Source organism: Rhinolophus hipposideros (assembly GCF_964194185.1).
Source record: "Rhinolophus hipposideros genome assembly, chromosome: 1".
Lineage (NCBI taxonomy): Eukaryota > Metazoa > Chordata > Mammalia > Chiroptera > Rhinolophidae > Rhinolophus > Rhinolophus hipposideros.
In genome coordinates this window covers 41,030,171-41,055,026 of record NC_138047.1, presented here as the reverse complement: position 1 = coordinate 41,055,026, position 24,856 = coordinate 41,030,171, and the positions used below count along the sequence as shown (strand labels likewise).

Here is a 24,856-nt window from a genome sequence, read left to right as displayed (position 1 = left end):
TTTGTTGATGTTGAGTTGTAAGAATTCTTTATGAATTCTAGATACGAGACCCTGACCAGACATACGACTCACAAATATTTTCTCCTGTTCTATGGGTTTCCCTTTTACTTTATTGATACTGTCCTTTGACTCGTGAAAGTTTTTAATTTATCTATTTTTTCCTTTTGTCTTTTGTGTTTTTGGGGGCCATATATGAGAAACCATTGCCAAGTCTAAGGTCATGAAGTACGATTTATCTATTTTTTTCTTTTATAATTTGTGGTTTTTGGAGCCATATATGAGAAATCATTGCCAAGAAGATTTGCGTCTGTTTTCTTTTAAGAGTTTTATGGTTTTAGCTCTTACATTTAGGTCTTTGATAAATTTTAAATTAATTTGTATATAGTGTGATGTTGGGGTCCAATTTAATTTTTTGCATGTGGATTCCCATTTGCCCCAACACCATTTTTTGAAAAGACTACGATGTTTACATGTGGTGTAGACAAAAGAATGGGCTCATTTTTAGCAAGGTGGTGAGTGGTGAGAGCATCACGTGAGTTGTTACATATATGTTTCTCTCTCACTCAGAGAAGAACTGGCCTTAGCCCTACTTGAAGCAATTGCTGGTACTTGGAAACCTCAAAGAAGAATAATGCAGGGACATATCCAGTCTTTATTTAAGTTTCTGATAATTTGTTCATTAGGGATATTTTGCATTAATTCTGATTTGTGAAAGTATTACGTTATTCATCTTGATTGCTGAGTTTGGGGCATCTCCTTCCGCACTTTTCTCACCCTAGTCCTGGCCCTACAGGGACCTCACTTTATAAAATTTTCTGGTAAGTGTCCTTCACTGAGCTTGCCTATTGCATTGTGAATAGCAATCAGTTTAGAAATATTTTGTATACCTTTTCAGGAACATAGCTAGTATATAACAAAAGGTACAACTCTCTATTTTCTTTCTTGGTGTTTTAAAGCCCTTAGCTGCATTCAAATGGCTCCAGTGCCACAGGGCCAGGTCTCCAACTCCAAGGCTGTTGCCGATTCTTGTCTAGTTTGGAAACTCCCTCTCAGCCAATAAGCATTCTTTATTCTGAGGAGAACTTTGTTTAACCCTGAGTGGGAATGAAATTAAAGTTATGTAAAAACAAAACTTTTTTTTTTTAAGTCTTCTATTTTACTTTCATCCTGGCTTCTGGTATTTATTCAAAGTGCTTTTTTAACAAACTGGTCTGACAGAAACTGATATTACAGGAAGCAGGAGCCCAAAACAAACATATTAAAAAAAAAGCACTTAGGTTTAGCCTGTGAAGAGCTAAACAGGCTCTCAGCAAGTAAAACCCAGTTCTTTGCAGTAAGCACACACACCTTCCTATCTTATCATGGAAAGGCCAACCCTAGCAGTTAGTCCCTGACCCCTTGCCCCAGGCTTTTTATTGTAATGGTCTCTCCAACTTTAATGCCAAGCCCAAGGTTCCAGAGATGCCAGACTTCACTCTCTGCCATCCCCCTCCCCATGGCCTGAGCAGGGGGTTTCACACTAACAGAGTAGAACAGGACAGTTGAAGTGGTAGGACACTCCTCAGCTACTTGAGTGCTTGAGGGAGGTACATTGGGTTTTATCAAGCAGCAGATTAGTAAGGAAGGCCAGCAGGAAAAAAGACAATAACGTAATTTGTACTTATACTTTATAAAAAACAAAACAAAAACAAAGCTCAGGTTCTGCTTAGACATCTTACGACTTGCCCACAGATACTCAACCAAGTGTTTACAATGCCCAAGTCCCATTCGGTTCTACCTGCATCCTTTCCCATGCTGCAGCTCTCAGATTGGGCCAACCCACAAACACCTACAGCATGTGATGACCTTGTTGGTGGCAGGAGCTTGGGCTAACATCGGAAGTAACATGATCCACAGGAATGCCTACATACAATGTACAAAGCTTGTTTGCCAGGGTTCCTAACAGACTCAAATGCATGTGGAGAGCAGGGCAATGTTTTCTTTTTAGAGGGCATGAAATGAAATTCCATTCCAAACTGCATCCCAAATCCTATTCACCTTCTTGAATGGGTCTTCGTTGCCTAAAACATTATCTTCCTCGATGTCAACAAGATGCTGAAGACTCCGCTGTGAAGATCTTTGTTACGTTGACAATTTGTATTGCAGTGTAATTTTCATCTGGAGAACCAGTTACCTCAGAGTGCAGCAATTTTTAAATAGAGTCACCTCAAGCCACAGTTTACGATGATGCACTTCTGAGTGCTATAGAGAATTTCTATTTTTTTTGTTTTTTAAGATTTTATTGGGGAAGGGGAACAGGACTTTTATTGTGGAACAGTGTGTACTTCCAGGACTTTTTTTTTTTTCCCCCAAGTCAGGTTGTCCTTTCAATCCTAGTTGTGGAGGGTGCCATTCAGCTTCAAGTTGTTGTCCTTTCAGTCTTAGTTGTGGAGGGCGCAGCTCAGCTCCAGGTCCAGTTGCCATTGCTAGTTGCAGGGGGCGCAGCCCACCATCCCTTGTGGAAGTCGAACCCTCAATCTTGTGGGTCAGAGGACGCACTCCAACCAACTGAGCCATCAGGGAGCTCAGCGGCAGCTCAGATCAAGGTGCCGTGTTCAATCTTAGTTGCAGGGAGCGCTGCCCACCATCCCTTGCGGGACTCGAGGAATCGAACTGGCAACCTGTGGTTGAGAGCCCACTGGCCCATGTGGGAATCGAACCGGCAGCCTTCGGAGTTAGGAGCATGGAGCTCTAACCACCTGAGCCATTGGGCCGGCCCGAGAATTTCTAAATAGATGATTGTATTTATAAAAAACATGATTATACTGGGTGACATGCTCAATGTGAACTTACTCTTAAAAAAATAATTTTTAAAAAACTATCGGGAAAAAAGTTAATTTTTTACATTCAAATGATTCAAGAGTCAAAGAGTATAAAAGAATATAATGTGAAATTTTCCTTCTCTTTCTGTCCTCCTGCCATCCAGTATCTCTCCCTACTATACAGTTTGCTTGTTCATAGGAAACAAGAGGTGATTTGTTTCTTGCGATGCTTCCAAAGATGTTCTCCACACAAACGGTAGCATCCTATGCACACTTTAAATCTTTTAAATTGAAATATAACGTAAAGAAATGTGCACACCTCAATTAATTTTCATACGCTGGACACATTTGTGCCACCAGCACTCAGATCAAGTAACATCATTCCCTGAACCCCAGGGCACCCCTCTATGTCCTTTCTGGTCACTACATCCCTCAGGGGTCTCCACTATGCTGACAACAAGCTTTCACTGTCTTTATACTTTCTATAAATGGGGAACCTTGACTTTTAACATCATAGGTTACTTTTGCAGTCTGTATACCTTCTATACATGGAATGATTCAATGTGTTTGTGTCTGGCTTCTTTTGCTCAACATCCTGGTTGTGAGATCCTGCCATATTAACAGATATAATTCATTCATACATTCTTATTTGTGTTTAATATTCTGTTGTTATACACACTGTTTTTGCAACTGGTTTTTGTTTTATAATATATCTTGGAGAGGTTTTTGTATCTGTATATTAATAGTGTCCTTATTTATGCTTTCTTTGTGTTAGTATTTTTTTTATTTATTAATTTTATTGGGGTGACAATTGTTAGTAAATTTACATAGATTTCAGGTGTACAATTCTGTATTACATCGTCTATAAATCCCATTGTGTGTTCACCACCCAGAGTCAGTTCTCCTTCCATCACCATATATTTGATCCCCTTTACCTCTTTGTGTTAGTATTGATATTCCATTATGTAAATGCAACATCTTTTTTTTACTCGTCTCTTAAGATGGCCATTTAGTAGCAACCAATTTTTAAAACTAACCTGCTTCTAAAAAAACAAGGACTAATTTTATACTACTCTTAGTATGCTAGTAAAATAATTTCCAATGAAAAAATTATGTAAAAACTATATTTTATTTATATATATATGTATATACAGAGGGTGCCAAAAAATGTATACACATTTTAAGAAAGGAAAACTGTATTAAAATTTTAATACTCAATATATACCAATAACAAAAGATGAATACAAGTCACATTTGACTTCTACAATTACAAGAGGTGCCCAAAGTGGTTACCATCAGCATCCAGCCACTTTTGATTATAGCGAATTAGTGCTTGAGCAATGTTGACTAAAGTGTCTACTTGTATACATTCTTATGGCACCCCCTGGTATATATTTACTTATAATAACAAATGTATTTGTTTTACAGAGAAACCAGATTCAGTAAACTTCCACGAAGGCAGAAAAACAGTGTGAATGAACCTGTGGTTTTGGGGAAGAGTGGATGGACAGGGTGGTACAGAGCCTGAAAAACAAGTTAGTCTTCCTGATCCCACAGCTGAACCATTATCCTGGACCAATTCCAAGGCCATTTGCTTTGCCTGCCAAGCCTAATGGTTTTCAAGTTTCTGCCATTGAAAAACTAAGAATAGAAAATTTGTTTAATATAACTCCAGCTAATGAAGAAAAGTTGAAATTCTCCCTGTGTAGTTGGGTCATAAACATTTCGGCAGCAACATGAAGTGTAATTGTCTCAGGGAACGTTGGTAACATATTCTAATCCTTTGATGTCAGTGTGGGAAAAACAACTGAGTAATTTAATAGTGAGCTTATGCTTTAAGCACAAAGAATTATTGTGGAATCATATGTTCGTTTCTGAATTTAGTTGTCAGTTGCTCTCAAAGTTCTTGCTCTTAAATTCATTAACAACCAATGTGTTTTAAAATTTTTCTTGAGATCATGTATAAACACTTTGATAAAAATTGACCAATTGCTTCTCACCTACTGTGTCTTTTACACATAAAAATAAACCATTAGTTCAAATACTCTTTGATTCTCTTTCCAGTTCACAGAAAAATGGTCTGTGATTTGTTTCATTTTACCAAATAAAGAATGAATTTGGAATATACACATTCCCCCTCTCTTTGATAAAATGTAGAAACACAGAGAAAAGTTTTCCATTCCTTCCTCATTATGACTCTTTCTTAATCATAATCCTCAAATTTGTTTGGAGTAAGGTATGATGTAGCCAATGGCTGAGCCCCATGTTTCTGACTCCAAGAGTATGGAAGAACTCTTAATTCTATTTTCCAAATTGTGGGAGTTAAATTATCCTGGCCAGTCAGATTCATAGCTGCTATACTCCTGTTTTGAAAGGGGAGTTGTGATTTATTTCCCCACTTACATAAACTCAATGAGTCTCCACAAGTCATAGAAACCCAGTTAGCTGACACTTTTGTCCCATAATGAAGCTATGTAAAATGCTATGTGAAAGCAACACTCAAATTCTCATCATCCTTCAGATTGTTTGACTCTTTCCACTTCTGAAATAGTGAGTCTCTTGTTTGTTGTGGCTGCCAGCTCTTCCTAAGAGCAGTACAAATCAAATCATGTGATGTGAATTTTTGGTTTTAAACTCATCTTCAGTTGAAATTGTTTTTGCTATGAATCTCTCATGAGCTCTGGGTAGTGGAAGTGTCTCTACTGAGAAGTTTCCTGTTTGGCTATATCGGACCTTTGAGCGTTTCAATGGTCCTGACCAGTTTTTATATTAATTGATTACCTTATGTGCTTAGGATTTCTGCAGCACATAGGTAATTTAAAGCCAGGGTCTTGGGTTTTGATTTCTCACAAGTGATATATATATATTTTTAATACCCAAAATCTCAGACAGAAAACAAGCTGCCACATCTTAAGGCCAATGGGAAGAGTTTTCTAGATCATGATTTGTGGACAGGGCAGCTCTTAATGTTCCAAGATTTATTCAGAGGCTAAATTCCAGTTCTCCTAGTTCCCATAGGCAAAAATTGTTACATTTTCTGTCTCTAGACTAGTTTATAGAGTCCATATTTGAGCCTACAATCTGTCCAAAATGATTTTGGATAAAAAGCAAGTGATAAGAAATAGTGAACTCAAAAGGAATGTTTAATAGGTCTTTATTTTAATTTTAAATGCCAATTTTGAATTGCTATGTGAACTTTGGTTTGTTGGAGAGGCTACTTCTCACTTTCTCCCTATAAATGACACCAAGAGCTTATTTGTTACCTATCATTTAAACATTCACTTTAAATGTACATATTAAATATTCATATCAGCAAGGCTACGGCCAGTTTACAGCAAAATCATGAAGTTCATAAGTTGAGGGGCTCCTGATACTTGTTGGGGCAGTAATCAGAAAGAGTGACTCCATAGTAAAATGGAAAAACTGATCTTGAAGCCAGGCAAGTCTGTGTTCAAGTCCTGTCTCTGGTACTTACTAGCTGTGTGCCTTTGGGAAAATCAGTTAACCTTTCTGAGCCTCAGTTACTCAGGAGAACAGCAGTTTAGTGTTTCTGAAACTATTATATTAGGTAATTTGTAGTGAGCACTATATCACACACACAATTAACTTACGTGAATTCAACAATACTTGCCCTTTTTCTGCTTTTCCCTCTTACATAATTAAACATCCTGAAATGTTCTTTTTATATGTAATTTTTACTGTAGATACAATGTATATGTTTTGCATTGACATATTCATATTACCATAAAAGTGACTCTGTGTATAGATTATTTTCTGAGTGATTTAAAGAATTTTCAAGATTTATTTTGATCATATGTAACTTTTTCTCTACATGCATGCTTTATAGAATCTCACCCACACATGAGATGGGGTCCTGTTGTTCTCCGAAGTTACTCAACAAAATTTTCCCTTTAGTTGTTTCTGTTTTAGGCTCTTACTAAAGTACTTGATGTTCTCATACTGCCACTCTGATCACTTGTGAAAGGAAAGCATCCAAAACCTTTATCAAAAACAGAAATAATTGCTTAAAACTTCTCCGAATATCACTGCGTTGGGAAAGTGGGAGAGCGGGGAGGAAAGATTAACCTAAAGGGATGTGTGGGAGAATATTGGGCATGAGTGGGAGTGGTATTTAGAGATAGAGGTGGGCAGGGAACTTCTCTGAATCTCAAATGTCATTACTAGGCAATCACCAACTTTATTTCCATGTAAAGCCAACTTCATCCTATTGTTTCTATAATGCACCTAGGTGGCTTGCATGTCAAAGAATTTAGATGCCCATGATCTTTTTTGTTGGCTGTGTTGTACAGATGTAGTGTTATTTATTTAACTGTCTCCTCTTGATGGACGTTTAGGTTACTTCCAGTATTTCACCGTTATAGACAATGCAACGGTGAGCATCCTAATAGACACTACTCTGTGTTTCTGAACTCTTAGATCATTAGGGAAAATTCTTAGAAGTTGAATTGCTGTCAAAAAGAATACCTATTTAAAATGTTGATGCATATCAACAAATTATTTTCTGGAAAATGTGTAGCAATTTACACATTTAATAAGAATGCATGTGTTTTTCTTACATCCTTGCCAATATTGCTCATTGACCCCTCCTTCTCCTCCTCCTTCTTCTTTTTTTTTCCAGAGCCTACAAAGTATGGTAGTTAAGAGTACAGGCTATGGCATCAGAGCACCGAAATTGGACTCATGGCTCTGCCACTTTCTAGCTGTGGGATCTTCAGCAAATTACTTATTCTCTCTGTGCTTCAGTTCCATCATCTTTAAAAATGAATCACAACAATATTTACCTGATCAGTTGTTGTGTAGATTTAGTGAATTAATATTTGTAAAGTGTTTAGCAAAGTACCTGACTATCTCAGGTTAAGCTATATGAAATCAACAATTTAAAGGTTCAAAAACAGTTAAAAATCAGCAATTGTGTAGGGTTCAATGCAGTGGTTGGTAGTGGATCATGAATAGACAATTAAACCCGTGGCTCAGATAAGGGAGCTCAGAAATAAACCTAAAAACTGTGAAAATTTCGGGTTTGACAAAAATGGCATTTCAAATTGGAGGAGAACAAAGATTTGTTAATAAATGGTGCTGGTAAAAGTGGGTGGTCATCTAGAGAAAAACAAAGCTGGATCTCTAGTTAATTCCATACACCAAAACATCATAAGTGGAGAAAACATGCAAACCTAAAAAGTGTGACCCATAAATTGTTAGAAATTATTGAAAAACTATTTAAATTTTAGAGTGGAAAAAAACATGCAACTCTGAATTCATAAAAAAAAATTAAATGATTTAAAATTTCTGCATGGATAAAAAATACCTTTAACAAAGTAAAAAGACCCATAAAAATACTTAAAGCAGTTATGATAGAGCAAATGTTAATTTCCTTCATATATAAATAACTCTTACAAAACAATAAGAAAAGTACTAGCAACATAAAAAGAGAAAAAAATGGATGAAGGATGAACATAGGCAGTTCACAGAAAAAGCTTTTAAACATTGGAAGAGATGCTCAACTTCACTCATCTTTAAAGAAGTGCAAATAAAAACAAGTATCATTTTTTACCCATCATATTGGCTAAGAATTGTAATGCTTGATTCTTTTTACCATGTGTATATTTCTATTTCAATAAAATAATAGTATTATTTTCAATAAAATAATAGTTTAAGTAAGTCTACAAGTCAAAAATAATATGTAACAGTTGATTTTGAAACCAGAAATCTGGCTTCAGATCAAGGTAAATTTTCTAGTTTATTTAAAGTTTACCGAAAATCTTATTTTATTTCAACCCCTCTGAAATCCTTAGGTAAATGAATTCTTTCTGCTATAGTAAAACCATGCGCATTACATAACATAAGCTTTAGGAGAAGCAAAACTCCCCTGTTGTTCATCTTTCTCCTCTTCCCTCAAGAATAGTTGGCATGGTTTGTTCAAATTCTAGGACATTTATTTGGTCAAGTTTGCTAGCAATCAATGTGCATTAAAATGTCACTCATTTTGGGTATGGAAGAATTGGTGTTCTTTCAGCACTCTTTTCTCTCCATGCTGCAGAACTCTCTCTCTCTCTCTCTGTTGCAGAAGTGGTAAGCGGACACAGGGCCTGCTTCTCTTAACACTACCCAAGGCCAACCCATCAATCACTGACAGCTCAGAGCCTGCTCTCCTTCCTGCTCCCTTTTGGAGCTTTGACAATCACAGGCTCATCATCCCAGCAGCAGTCCAAGACAGCTCAGCACTAAGCAGTGAGAACAAGTACTCGCTGTCTTGCTTCTTACATGCTTCCTTTTGGATACATTCCCTTGCTGGATGTCTTGTTGGATGTGTCAGATTGGCTTTTGGTCTGAAATTTCTTAGCCCTAATCAGATTGGCAGAAAGGACTGATCCATGTGGTTCAGTTCAGCTCACCCAAGTTCTCCTCACTGAGTTCCAGGCCCAAGCCCAGCCGGCCACAAAGGCACACCAGCTACTCCTGGGAGGAAGGCATCAGTGCAACTTCCAGACTCTACTTGCTAAGTGGGGAAGGGGCTTGCTTAGACTTGGCTCAAGGGTCAGGAGTTCAGCCTGCAGCGGAGGGGTCTGAGGAACAGAGAAGTGGACTTAGATTTGAAAAGGAAACTTAGCCCAGTGCCAGGGCATAGTGAGGGCCAATAAATGTTGATCGAGGTCATGACTGACGTTGAAAAGACAAAAGAAACACACAGAAAAACTTATTTTTCACAATGTAAGAATATATGTCATCAAATACTACGTGAAAACATAGTTAAAATTTTGTAGGAGATTGTACTAGTTAGGATAAAGGCTATGCTACTGCAATAAAAATCCCCACGCCTTTGACTTAAAGACAGAGTTTATTTCTCTCTGATACAACAGTCCACTTAGTCTGGGATAGCAAGACAGAGCTACTCTTCAAGGCCGTTCAGAATCAAGTGCTTCTCCCACTACTGCGTAGGGCCGCAGTTCCCAAACCGTGCATGACGTCCCAGGGACAGCTTGCAGGAGCACCACAGGATATGTCAAATTTTTGAGGAAAACACAGTGATTCTCAACATCTGCCAGATACCACATAACCTACTACTTTGAGGTAGTTCACAATTTCAACGTTAGCACTGTTTTCTTTTTGATGATATCATATCTTTACGAAGCTAGTGCTTTGGTGGTTGCTGTGATAAAAGGCAAGTACTTTGACAAAAATGAATGTGGAACAGAGAATGAGTTGGTGGTGTCCCATCTGGGTGTAAGGGCTGAACTGTTGTGCAGCGCCCAGCAGGCACACATATCCCATTTCCAAGTGATTGCGGTTGATTAAAAGTAAAATAAACTATTTTTGCTTTCAATTATGCATAATATATATATTTTTGCAAATGGCTACTATGTATTTGGAGACAATTCTCCATTGATTTCATTTTGCATATGTTGTAAGCAGAGGCACTGACTGCCTTTGACCCAGACTGTCTTTTGAAGGATGTTTATACAGCTAATAGCCTTGCAAGACAGAGATAGTGACTGTCTCTGGAACAAAGAGCAGGTCTGCTTACTGTCTGGGGTAATAGAAATGATGTCTCTCTCTAGGGCAAAGACCAGGCAGGTTTACTGCCCATTACAAAAGATTCAGATTGCCAAAGCTTGGTAACCTGAGATTTAGGTTACCCCTCCCGTAACACAACCCACTGCATGTGCAGGTGTCCCACAGCCCTCTTCACGTAGCCCCATAGGAATTGGGGCTCCGGGAACCAGACAAATGCTGACACTCTGACTATTGCGACTGCCATGAGTAATGCATGCCCTTGTCTCTGACCCAGAAGTCTCATGTTTTTTGCCAACATCTATGAAACTGTGGCAAGCTAACTTGTCAGCTGACAAATGGGATAAAAATTTCAGCCCCCTCACAGTTCTTTACACTAACTTGTTAGAACATAAGTACTTATTAGGTTGTTTGGGCAAAACTACTTAATAAACAGAACGATTAGTTATTTCTTTTGGCCTAAGAGCACCATGATAAAATTACTGAGACACTAAGGGTGCTATAAACTGTGAAGTCTAGGGTCTCTGTGCATTGTTCTCATCTGCATGTTTCAAGGTGAGACCTATCGCTTTCCAGCTGGCAGGGAGGGGAAAGGAAAAAGTCTAGAGAAGAAATTTCTCATGAAAAGCAAGCCAGACACAAGTCACACGCATCTCTCCTGCTCACATTCCAAGTCACATGGCCACAGCCAGCTGCAAAGGAGGCTGGGAAGTATAATTTCTAGATGAGTGTACCTAAGCTTGGCTTAAAATCTACATCTATGGAAGCAGAGGAGATGGATTTTGGCAGACATCTGGTGTTCTCTACTACAGATATTTCTCTATGGTTATTGTTGCTTGAAATAGTAGTGGGGAGTGAGATGTGTAAACAATCTTTTAATATCTTTACTGTGAGCTGGCTCTGTATGGCTTTTATCTGAGAGGTAACTTCCGTAGTTTCCTTCCTTCCTTATCCTCTCTTGGCATCCTATCCCAACCCCAACTTCCAGGAACCCATTAAGGAGAGTCTTTTCATTGGCAGCCTCTGGGATGCTCTGCTTATTGTCCTGAGTGGGATCTGGAATGTGCACTCTGGGGCTTACAGCTCTTGGTGGAGAGTGGAGCAGGGATTGGAGCAGGGATACTGGACTCATGGTTACAGCAGTATGGGCTAACCACATTTTGCACTCAGTCAGTCAGGGTGGATCCCGGCTTTGATGGGCCTGAAGTTTATACAATTTGGGAGCCTTCTTTGAGAAAAAGAATACAAAATTAAGTATATACAAAGATCACAAAAATTCTTATTTAATGAGAAAAAAATCATAGCAATTTTCAAATGCAGAAAAGCTGGCAAATATTACAAATCTCTCCAAATTAAAAAATATGTATATATATACGATATATATATATCATTTTTATTCATTAATTGTCCAACATGCCTCTATAAATTTTTTGGATAATTTTTATGTGATCAGTAATTCTAAGAAATGTACAATTAATCTGAAATTAAGGCACACAGAAGAACAATTTTAAATTGCTTCTACATATTGGTCTACATAATTATGTAATCAAATATTCTTATATGACCTACATTGATTTGTTAATGAGTATGTGTGGAAGTTTTGACACAGGAACACTTGTTTCTTCAGGCCATTTTGCTGTGTCTATGGCAATATGGTTTCATTTTCAACGATAACAGACTTTGTCAGCATCGGCTATGCTAAGAGGCGATCTGGCCTGATACGATTCATACTCGTGGGACTTCACACAGAGGTGTGCTTGCTGTTGGTGATACTGCTGCAGGTTTGTGCCCTAGAAACCCAGGAATTGTGATGAATTCTATTTTGCAAAATTCCCATCAAAAAGAAAAAAAATACCTGATGTGTTAATAATTATGTACTATCAAGCATATTTACGATCGTAGCAAACTTTACTTTAAATTAGAGTCAATAAGAACTGCATCTTCCACTTACAATTGTACGCATCTGATGATTGGAAGAACTTTCTGAAGACTAGCTTTTACCTCCATACATTTCAGACTTTATTTCTCCTCCATGACTTACATCTATTTCTCATGCTGAGTACCGTTGGACATGTTCATGTCGTAGTTTTGCTCTTGGCCCTGCACTTTTATTTTATGGTGCCAGATGAGTAGGCATCGTAGGGAACAGGTATTCCTGAAAGCCATTCCTATACCAGGAGGCCTAGTAATAACCTAACTCAACATGAAAGTGACTGCAAACCGCAGAAATATATGCCACTTAATCCAAACTTCGTCTGTCTCCAACGCAACTTCTCTTTAGCCAGATACCAAAAATGCCTACTGTCACACATCACTATTCAACAGAAAAAAACTGATGCTGAGAAAGTCAGAGAGGAAAGACATAGCAGTCTTAACTAATTGCTGTTGAAGTCCCTTCATTTTCCTTGCTTTGTAGAAGCATATGACCATCAGAATACACTGCTAGGGCTGCTCAGTGGGTCTTGGACAGGCCACGTACAAGTGAAGCATAACCTGCATTAGCTTCCTTCCCCTGGCTAGAGGTTGTAAGTGACCATAAGAAAATCCATTTCAAAACAAATGCAATACCCTCAAAAACCAACTATCATTTTGAAGTACTTTATAATTTACAGACCTTTCATGCTCATGATTATATTTGATCCTCAAAGCAGCCTTTAAATTGCTAAAGAGATACCAAAGTTTGGGGAAGTAAAATTATTTGCTCCAGGCAAGTGAAAAGTCCTGGACTCAAAACTGAGGACTTCAGAATTCATGGTCTTTCCACTACATCACACCAGAAAAGAGTCATACATGTCAAAAGACATTTTTGCATGATATATATTAACTGCTCAATAAATATTCATGGAATAAATGAAAGAAAAGAAAGAAAGAGAGCAGGAGTGAGGAATCACTTAAGCGACTAAGGAAAGACTTTCAGTGGGAAGGCAAACGGGCCAGAATCCCATCTTTCCAGCCGGGATTGATACTTCCCCTACATCTTTTCCAGATGTCAATCTGTTGTCCATGCCCTGTGGCCCAGTCCTGTGTTACAGGGAACACAGCATAGATGATATCTCTGCAAAAGGGCTGTGTTCATGCACTGGCATAAAACAGTTTCTATTTTTCTGAGTTAACAGGTGGGGAGCGGATTGCGTTTTCCTCTGCAGGTGGCTGTGGGACAGTGACAAGCAGATGGGTGAGCCTCAGTTAGGGTTAATTGTACTTTTGGTAAAGAAAATATGTCGAGATAGATTTCTGATGGATGTATCATTCACCAGTTCAATGCCTGCTGCTTAACTTTAGTTGTTAAGTGAGAGGAGGTAGGAAAAGAAATCTGGACTTTTAATTGAAAGATCAGCTGGCCTGATCTTTATTCCAGATGTAGTGAGATCAGTGATATGCTCTTGAGCTTCTCTTCAGTCTCAGACTGGGGGAGGCTTTTAATGCTGAATTCCAACACTTTAAAAGCAGACAAAACGGATGGAAACAGGAGAGTTGATTTAACGCGGCCCAGTTCATTCAGGAATCTCGTGGGCCTCTGAATTTCTGACAGCCTAATTGCTACTCTTTAGCATGAGGGCAGAGATGGGCTTACTTAACATTGGGGCCCAGTCATTTGGAGAGTTGGGTGATCTCAGCCAAGGAAATGAGTTCTGTTTAGAATCATTTCCATTTATGCTTAAACCTCAAAGGTTTCCTTGCTGCCCTTAGAATAAAAGCCAGACTTCTGACTGTAGCCCAGCAGGACCCGTATGTTCTGGCCTCTAATCTCTCCTTCACTCCCCATTCTCCAGCCACACTGGTGGCCCTTCTGGTCCTCACACATGCCATGCCCTTCCTGTCTTATAGCCTTTGCAAATGTTGTTCCCCTGGCTTTTCATATATTTGACTTATTATTTTTCAGGTCTCAGTTTAGATTCACTTTCTCAGTATGCCGTCTCTAACCACTTTATCTAAAAAGCAGCATAACTGCTTCCTCCTGTCATACTTACCTACTATCATCTCATTGTGTCCTCCTTAATACCTCCCAGTCTACAGTGTTCTTACTTATTTATGTGTGTCCTTACTTGTTATCTGCTTCCTCCACTAGACTAGAAGCTCCATGAGGGCAGAAGACTTATTTCTCTCATCATCAGTATAGCCCCATCTCCTAACATAGCACCTTGTCCAAGGTATGTGTTCAATACACATTTGTTGACCAAAAATTGAAAAAAATGGTTTCCCTTCAGAGCACTAGCTGATCTATTTATGGAAGGTTCATTGTAATTCTCAGACTGGTTTTCAAACTCTCAACACTTTTCTTTGCCTTCCTACCCTGGGCTAAGCCTTTGGTCCATCAGGATCTGAAGACCAAATAAAAGCTCGACTTGGAACTCTCTGAGGCCTCTCCTGGTACACTGAGCACACTAAGGGAGCAAATATTTTTGCTGTGGGTGAAACAATCTGTTTCCCAAGGGCGTGCCCTCTCCTTAGGTTGGACAGGACGTGCCCTCAGAGCTTGCCAGGGCATGCTTCTCTAATAATGAAAGCACAGTTCAAGCTCAACAGGCAGAGTCACGGGAGCATGGCAGCCAGCAGCATCCATGGGAGACGACTAGCAAGTTCAGGAGAGATGCACATGGAAAAACCAATCTCTTCCATTAGAAGCCAGACTAAGGCAGGAAATTCCACTTGGAATGAAATCCCAATAAGAGTTAAGAGCCAAGAGAATGGAAAACACAGAAAAACTCTCATCTACATATACATTTTCCACTGGAGCTCATTCCATCTGCATTTGCTTCTCTAGGGCCTTGCCATGAGGACTTTGCCTGCTTTGATCATCAAAAGCATTTGGTTCAGGGAGAAAAAGAAGAGAAAATTGGAATGGAGATAGCAAGGCAAGGGGAAGGGTCGCTGTGGAAATGCTTTCTGACTCTAGAGGGTGATGATCTCTGGAGTTTCCCTGGGGTCTCCTCTGGACTCCTGGTCCCAGGGAGGAGGGAGTATGTTACAACAGCGACAGCCATGGCCTGATGGCTGAGAGCCCTAGGTTCACAATTCTCATCTGTGCTACTCATTTTGCCAAGTGACCTTGGACAAGCCACTTCACCTTGAATTGAAGTTCCTCTTCCATTAAGTGAGAAATGAACCTTTAAAAAAACAGGCTGAAACATCCATAACATAAAATTTAACATTTTAACTATTTTTAAGCCTACAGTGGCATTAAATACATTCACATTGTTATGTTACCATCTTCACCATCCATCTTCAGAACTTTTTCATTTTTCCAAATTGAAATTTCATACCCATTAAACAGAAACTTCCATTCCTCCTTCCGCCAAACCCCTGACCCTCACCATTCTACTTTCTATCTCTATGAGTTTGACTGCTCTAGGTACCTTACATAAGTGGAATCATGCAGTTTTTGTCATTTTGTGACTGGCTTATTTCACTTAGCATAATATCTTTAAGGTTTATGCATGTTATAGTGTGTCAGAATTTCTTTCTTTTTTAGTCTAAATAATCTTCCATTGTATGTATATACCACCTTTTGTTTATCCATTTATCCACTGATGGACACTTGTATTACTTCCACCTTTAGCTATTAGGAATAATGCTGCTATAAACATGGGTGTGCAACTGTTTGAGTCCCTGCTTTCACTTGTTTTGGGCATATACCCAAAGGTAGAATTGCTGGATTACATGGTAATTCTACATTTAATTTCTTGAGGAACTACCATACTGTTTTCCACAGTAGTTGCACCATTTTACATTACCATCAGCAATGCACAAGGGTTCCAATGAGAAATGGAATTTTTATTAGTCAGAGAATCCATTCTTTAGAGGAAAAGTTCCAGGAAGTTCTATATACAAAAGACATTAGAGTGTTGTGCTCCAGAAGCAGTGGGGGCAAAGAGCTCAACAACCCCAACTAACATTTCTGTGGAACAAAATGAAAACTGGATAAGAGATTCTCTAAGTCTCCTTCACATGTTAAGTAACTATTATTCTACATTCATGTGACATATTGAGCAGCCAAGAGGCACAAGCATATTTGATTTACTTATGCATCACCTTTTCCAGGATTTGAGAAGATTTGCAAAACCTCATACAATAGAAAAGGATAAAACACATAGTGGAGAGTATCAAGGCAGAGAAAGGTAGAAGGGATAACTTTAAGATGCGTATATGAGCGGACGCTGCCTCTGCCCACAGGCCACTTCAGTCTGAACATTGTAGGTGAAGGAATATTGGAGAAATCCAGGGGAGACTGCTCGATGGACCTGTGGAATCTCCAGAGACAAAGGAAGGCAAAATTGTTTATATTGTACATAACTTCACTCAAAGCCACATTGCAAGATTAAAACATCAATCAATCAATCAAGAATCTATTTTGAGAACAAAAGTTTGTTGAGGAAGCAAAGTTAGTCCTTTTAAGAATGGACTCAAGTCGTAAACTTTATGTTTAAATCCTAGCTTCACTACCTGCTAATCCAGGGCAAAATACCTAATTTCTTTAAGCCTGTGTTTTCTATAAAATGAAAGTAATGATAAGGATTGCTGTGAGGATTAAATGAGACAATGCACGTCAGACATTGAATCCAGGGCCTGGTATAGTAAGCTGTTAGTACATGGTAGCTACTTTTGCTGGAATTATATTTTGAAGGTGACCATGTCATGTCTTTCTGTTTATTCTTCCGTCCCAGCACTTAGCAGAGTGCCTGGCTCATAGTAGGTGTTGAACGGGTATTTGTAGACTTGCACTGATGTAACTGTTTTTCCTGCTTGACATGCTCTGTGCCACACTCCCTCTGACGGTGGTAGGTGACAGGTTTGAAAAGCATGAGGTCAGGCTGGTTAAAGGCGTTGCCTACTAGTAACACCCAGAGACTAAATGCTATTGGGCTTTGATGAAATTAAAGCTGTGGAATGTACATGATTATGTCCAGGTCAAGGGCCTCTGCCGTGCTTTCCTTCACACCATGCTTCTTTAAAGGAATATGTCTCAGCTATTCCAGCAAAAGATGTAAAATGATAAGTTACATAATAAATTAGGACAAGAGAGATATCAGCCTTGTAAACTTCATTCCAATTCAGCTTCTACTTATGGAATGTTTAACATGCATATATTTAAGGCTCTTTGCTGAGCACTGTTGGCTATTCAAAGTTCAGCAAGAAAACACCTCTTCTCTCAAAGCATGTGCTTTCTAATAAATGGTGGCATACGGATATAGCAGTACAAGAAAAATGCCCTAGAGAAGATCAAATGAATGATACGGGATAGGAAAGAAGGGAGAAAACATATTCAACTGTAACTATCTGAATGTGTTTCTTAGGGGTGGTGACTTTTCAGATGCTCTTTGAATGTGGTACCGTGGAAGGCAGGGGGAGCAGAGGGAAGTGGAAGGTTTTAGACTCAGAAGGCATGATGGGAGTAAGAGGCATGGAGCAGAGAAGTATAGAGTGCTTGGCAATCGGTGAGTCATCTATTTTAGATGGGTCATAAAATTTCCTGTAGAAGAATACATCTAGAAAGAGGGTATTGAGGGTCTTGAAGGTGTAGGTGAGGATTTATAGGGAAAGGGGAGAAACTGAGAGATTTTGAGCAGGGAAATGGTGAGGTGCTCCAGGAGTGTCCCTTGTGTTGCCTTCCTGCTATAGTTGAGCCTCGATTGTTATTGGCAAGTCAATGAGTAGGATTAAGCCTCAGGCTGACTGGCTATGGGGTTTGGGCACAACCACAGTTTATGGGCTGCTGTGCAGGAAACTTACCTCACTGAGTGGGATTTGCCCCAGCGGGCTCTGGTGCCTGTTGAGACCACCCTTTGTGTGTGCTGGTTGAGGGGCTAATTGGGTGGTGCTCTGCTGTGGTCTGAAGCCATTTCCCAAACAGGTTGGTTCTGCAGCCTCATGGGAAGGGCTCCAGTGCAGGTCCAGGTTAGCCACTGCCTGTGATTGGCCGGGGGTTAGCTGGTAGGAGCTACAAAGTGATCCTCAGGTGTTTTCCATCTGTACTATACCTGGAGGCACATGGGAGAAAGAGGGTCATGGGAGAAAGTGGGTCCACGCTGTGAACCCAGGACAGCTGCCACCAGTACCAGGCCTGCGGTAACTCTGCAAAAAGCCAGGACACCTGGAGGCCTGCTGCCACCTGCTAGCTCCTTTAAGGTTCAGCCACCAATAAAACCTCTTCAGTATGTGAGTTGGGTGAGGCAGGGTCTCAGGGAGTCACTAGAGTGGGAAAAGTTGTGGTCACCAGGTTAATGTAGACTCTGGTTTGGTGCCAGTGCTGAGCCTAGAGCGACTCAGCAAAAGCCTCAGAGCACACTGATGCCAGTTGCCGCCAACCTGGAGCCTGTGGATTCTGATAGTATTCCAAGAAAGAGTGCAGTGCTGGAGGGGCCGGCTGCTCATGGAGAAAGTGCCTCCAACATTGCAAAAGCTGGGTGGGTTGAGCTCCCAGCTGAGTCAGCAGGGAGGAGCAGTGGAGCTCACTGGGCCAATCAGATTCAGATTTGGCGTGTAGGGGCGGGCTCAATATAGGAAAGATGGCGTCTGCCTGGCAGCTGCATGGGAGCAGGGCCTCTCACCAGGAAAATGCCAACTGTTCTCCAGTCCTTTTCCCAAAGCTACACACCTCTGGGACCCCCCAAGTCACCTTCCCTCCGCTGGAACCCAAGGTGAGTGTCTGCAAGTAAGTGAGTCTGTGTGCGGTTAGTTAAGAGGAAGCCTGGGTTTTCTGCATTCCACCCGAACCATTGGAATTCCCACTGTTTTTCACAGTCAGATATTGTGGGTGTTTCTCTTCTCAGCACCAGTACTCTGGACTGGGGTGGCCAGTGTGGGGATGGAGTCCCTGTCCCACCAGGGGAACCTCAGTGGCTGAGCTATCCCTCCTGATTCTCCACTGCCACAGGGAGGTTTAGGGTTTGTTCCGCATCTCCACCCCGTACCAGTCTCGATGTGGCTTCCTCTTTATATTTTTAGATATAGGACTTCTGTTCAGCTGGACTTGAGATGGTTCTCTAGGTTGATTGTTCTATAATTTAGTTGTAATTTAAATGCAGGGGTGTCCAAACTTTTTTCAACAATTTTCACCAAGGGCCATATGCGGTAAAATACACAAACAGCCGTGCCACTCACTCGAGGTGAAGTACGTATTGCCTTACCTGGTTTATTTAAGTAAACTAAATATATTTTTGGAATTTGCTGCAGGCCAATTAACAATGGATCGTGGGCCGCAGTTGGCCCGCGGGTAGCAGTTTGGACACCCCTGTTTTAATGTGTTCACGGAAGGATGCAGGCACAGGTTTATCTACTCCGCCATCTTGGATCTCTGTAATGTTTTATGCTTTTTAATGTTTTGTTTTAATGTCGTACCATGCTGACACTGGATAATATTGTATCTTAGCTTATATTTGGGTTATATAATAGCATAACGATTAACAGCAAGAATTCTGGAACAAAACTCTTGGATCTCAAATCCCATTTCTACCACTTAATATCTGTGTGATTTTTGGCAAAATACTTACTTCTCTGTAACTTAGTTGCTTTGTCTGTAAAAGAATTAACAAGAGTTTCCCTTCAGAGAGCTATTGTGAGGATTAAATGAGTTAATAGTTGTAAAGCTAATATAAAGCTCATTTAAAGCCTGGAATGTAATTAGCACTATGTAAACGTTAACTATTATTGGTATAGGAAAATTTAAGGTTATGAGATTTTTTTTTGCCTTGGTTCAACCAAGATGGTGAAGATGGCTGTCAGAGAACTATTCTCAGCAGAAGAGATCCTAAGTTTTGGGAAAGAATGGAAGTTCTTGGCACTTGTGATAGGTAGATTTCTAGAATGAACCCCAATAATTCCCATCTTGGGTATTCACACTCTTCTGTAATTCACTCTTCTTGAGGTGGACTGGAACTGGCGACCTGCCTGTAACTCGTAGAATATGGCAACAATGACAGGATGTCACTTTCAAGATTAAGTTACAAAAGGTTGTGACTTTGGTGTTGCTAGCAGACTCTTTTACTGACTTTGATGATGCAAGATGGCTTATTGGACAGGCCCATATGTCAAAGAATTTAGGGAAGCCTGTGGTCAATAGCCTGTACAGAATTGAGGCCCTAAATGCAACGGTCCTTAAGAAACTGCCAGGAACCACTGAGTGAGTTGGAAATGGATCCTATCTCAGTTGAAACTTGATTGCAGCCTTTTGAGAGACCTTGAAGCAGACATCCCAGCTAAGCCAAGTCTGGATTCCTAATTCTAGAAACTGTTGGACAATAAATGTGTGTTTTTTTTTTTTTAAAGATTTTTATTGGGGAAAGGGAGCAGGAATTTATTGGGGAACAGTGTGTACTTCCAGGACTTTTTTCCAAGTCAAGTTGTTGTCCTTTCAATCTTAGTTGTGGAGGGTGCCATTCAGCTTCAAGTTGTTCTTTCAGTCTTAGTTGTGGAGGGGGCAGCTCAGCTCCAGGTCCGGTTGTCCGTTGCTAGTTGCAGGGGGCGCAGCCCACCATCCCTTGCGGGAGTTGAACCGGCAACATTATGTTTGAGAGTACGCGCTCCAACCAACTGAGCCATCTGGGAGGCAGCTCAGCTTAAGGTGCCGTGTTCAATCTTAGTTGCAGGGGGCAGAGCCCACCATCCCTTGTGGGACTCGAGGAATTGAACTGGCAACCTTGTGGTTGACAGCCCACTGGCCCATGTGGGAATCGAACCGCAGCCTTCGGAGTTAGGAGCCCGAAGCTCTAACCACCTGAGCCACCGGGCCGGCCCCGAATGTGTGTTGTTTTAATGCAAATGTGTGTTGTTTTAATGCATTCAGTTTTAGAGTAATTTGTTATGTAGCAATAGACTTGGGAACTAAATTAACGGCAGTGGTCCAGCTCTGGAACATTAGGGTGGAAACTGGGGAATGATTAAGGATGAGAACCACGATAGAAGAAGCATCCTCTGGTCAGCACTGAACCAAACATACCCTCTTTTGTGTGGGGAGGAGAGCCACTCAGGCTGAGGCCTTCAGTTTGGGGTAGCTGAGGCTGTCCTAGTGCTCTGTTTCCAGTGCAGATCAATCTGGGAACATTTAGTTCTCACCTTGTGTCGTGGACTTTTTTGCAGCATCTGAGTGTGTACTCTCCTGGAAATGCTTCCTTATCTTTATCATACCTCTCCATTTGTTTATTTATTCATTCATGCAACAACTATGAGCTGGACACTTCTATGTGGTATGAATACATCATGAACAAGAAGAAATGGCCCTCACACAGTTTATAATTTCTTCTGGCTTTGCTCCTATCTTTGTAACTATTCCTCTGTGTCCTTCGTTGGGGTGACTTCTGTTCACATACCCCTTAGACTCTGGTGTTCTCCATGGTATGGCCCTTGTCCTTCTTTTCTCCTCGCCTTACTTGTCTTTCTGAATGATTCCAGGCTTTATTTATCACCCATGTACTGTTAACCTGAAAATAAAGGGCCGAAGTAAGAGGCAATAAGCGTTTATTTGAGATCCAAAAGAATAGCTATTTGAGAAACACTGATTCAGGCAGAAACCCGAATACTGTTCCAATTAGGGAGTGAAGGCAAGGGGTTTTTATGAGAAAGGGCATGGGAATAATTATGTGAATAGAAAAAAGGGACTTTTACTAATGTTAATCAAGGAAGGAATTTCTATAGGTTTAATTAATCTGTTATTCTTTAGCTATATGTGGTGGTGCTAATTCTAAAGAATGTCTTTTAATTTTTAATCTGGTCATCAGAATGTTTGCTTTCCTGTTAACTTAGCAAACAGTTATTTGGAATACAATGTTACTTTGGTTCAGACCAAAGGTTATTTTGCCATGCTTAAACATTCCAAAGCTTTGAGGAGTAAAACGCGCAAAGCAACCACCGTGGGCTGGCAACTCTGACTCCATTTTGAAGTGGCTCCATTTCTGTTATTTTGCACAGGGCTAATGATCCCAAATCTACATACATCTTTATCTTAGAACTCTCTCTAAGTGCCAGACTATACATCCAACTGTACTTATATCTCACAGACATTTATAGCTCAAAATGACCAAAATTAAAATCATTTCCTCTACATCCCCCTCTCTTGTCCTGCTCAAGCCTTCCTTTTCTCTAACGTTTTTCTCTCCTAAATTAGTGTACCGTCATCCACCTAGACAGAATATTGCAGCTTTTTGAGAGATCCTGAAGCAGAAATCCCAGCTAAGCCATGTCTGGATTCCTAACTCTAGAAACTATTAGACAATAAATGTGTGTTGTTTTAATGCATTCAGTTTTGGGTAATTTATTATGTAGCAATAGACTTGGGAACTAAATTAAGGGCAGCAGTCTAGCTTTAGAGCATTAGGATGGAAATTGGGAAGGGCTTAAGGGTGAGAGCCACCGTAGAAGGAGCATGCTATGGTCAGCACTGGACAAACCACACCCTCTTCTACGTGGGGAGGAGAGCAACTCAGGCTGAGCCTTTCAGTTTGGGGTCATTTAAATTCATTTTTCCTGTCCCCCTTCTTCCTCCAATCTCACTAAGTCTTACAGATTTTACCTCTTAAATACCCATTTCCTGTTCTCCACTACATCTGTCATGGGCCCATTTTATCTTGTATCTTTAAAAAACAAAACAAAAACCAGGTCTGATGCAATAGCCTTTACATTGATGTTCCTGTCTCTGTGCTCACTCCCTTAGTGTCATCCTTCACAATGGTGCCAGTGTGATGTTTGTAATTGCTGGACTATATAGTTCTGACTCAAACCCTTCAATGGTTCCCCATTGTCCACAGAGTAAAGTCATTGTTCATTAGCTTGGTATCTGCAGCCCTTCATGATCTGACTCTGGTTACTTCTCAGCCTCATCTCCAGCTACTTCTGCACACAAATTCTGTGCTCTAGCCACATAATTTGCAGTCTCCCTTGCCATGCTGTGGCTTGCTCCCTTTTGCTCGGAAGGCCCTCCCCCAATCTTGTCTACCAGACAAATGCGAAGTCATCCTTCAAGTCTCAGCTTCAAATAGTTCTTTGACTTTCCTAAGTTAGAATTGATGTCCCCTACTGCCCTCTGTAATACCTTTCTTGTAGCTTTTTTCATACCTTATCTGCATTCCATTGTTCCATATCAGTGTTCCTTGCCTGCCTGGGAGCTCCTTGAAGGCAGAAACTCTGTGCTTCTGTTTTCAATTCCAGTACTTGGCCTGCACTGGGCATCCAGTGAAAGTATGCTGAATGAATAAGTGAATGAATGAACAAATAAATGAACTGGTCAATGCAAGACTGAGTCTGCAGGTGGAGAGATAAATGGGTCCAGCCACGAGGAGTTCCAGAAGGAGTTCCAGGGGAAGTGGAGCTATTCCTTTCCATTCTTAGGGCCTGCAGCCTGTGGTCATCACTTTATACAGATGTGCCTACCATAAGCCTTCTAACTATTGAAGTCAGCCCAAAAGGTATAAATCGCACAAAGTCAAAATTAGCCCGTTGAGAATCTCTTACAATGCCTCTAAAGTATAGCATGCAGATATATCGTTTCTCAATCTAGTACATCTGGTTTTCTCTCCAGCATGGGAACCAATCTATTTCTTCAGTTGAGAACCAAATGACGTAGTTGTCTTGCATTCAGAGGCTCTGTTGAAAGAAAAATGATCATCGCCCTCAACTTGGGGAGATGCTCCTCACTGTGAGAAATAGGAGGAAACGGAGACTGAATAAGAGACCTGCTGATTCTCCTCTAATGTATTTCACTTGACTCAGGCTGTACGTACTTGGCAGCACCCCGCTTGCTCCCACCCAAATCCCAAGCCTAGTTCTTGACTTCAAATCCCCTTGCCCAAGCCTGAGCCCTTCTTACCAATCCAACCACATGCCCTGGTCCTCCCAAGAGGTACTCTGCTCAAGTGAGGTCAGCTTTCTCCCTGATCTGTACTCCAAGATCTTTCCCACCTTTACATCTTTGCTAAAGCTGTTCACTCTGACAGGATGCTTTCCTTGGTCCCTTTCCTTTTAAATCCCACCAACAGGTTGCCCTGCACACTTCAACCTTCCCAACGATTCATATCTTTCTATGTTCACAGTGATCTATCCTATTTCTGAGTTCTTGTTGCCCTTTGGCCAAGCATTGAAGTTCAGCCTTTACTGTTAGTCTATGACACCTTTTCTATGGCTGGGAGTTTTGCAGTTCACTAGCACATTTCTGTATCTCTTTATAGAAGGGTATTTGGCAAATCAAGAATAGGTAATTAGAGGGACTGACAAAACCCAGTGTTGGCAACTGAAACTCTCATACACTGCTGGTGGGAGTGAAAACTGTTAGGCAGTACCTATTAAAGCTAAATATTTATATATCCTTTGACCCAGCAATTCCATTCCTGGGTAGGCACCCAAGAGAAATGAGCTTAAAGACATGTGCCAAAAGACATGTGCAAACATGCTCATCATACCAGCTTTATGCATAATAGCCAAAAATTGGAAAAAATTCAAATATCCATCAATAGTAAATTGGATAATAGTCTGTGTAATGGAATGTTACACAGCAATGAAAAAGAATAAATTCAGGGAATGGGGTCAGTGGAACTGTG

At 40.4% G+C, this 24,856-nt stretch overlaps 1 protein-coding gene across 5 annotated transcripts in view; it reads left to right on the top strand.

Moving 5' to 3' along the window:
• The window catches only part of HOPX (HOP homeobox), a 104,440-nt gene that overhangs the window by 22,566 nt on the left and 57,018 nt on the right, over positions 1 to 24,856 (top strand). The window contains exon 1 of one of the 5 annotated variants that reach the window (XM_081061147.1): positions 18,821 to 18,970. The exons of the other annotated variants lie outside the window; for them this stretch is intronic. Within the exon in view, the coding sequence (XP_080917273.1) occupies positions 18,861 to 18,970 (110 nt within the window). The 5' untranslated portion in view covers positions 18,821 to 18,860. Of the gene's footprint in view, positions 1 to 18,820; positions 18,971 to 24,856 lie in introns of those variants that run through there. 5 annotated transcript variants of the gene reach the window in all.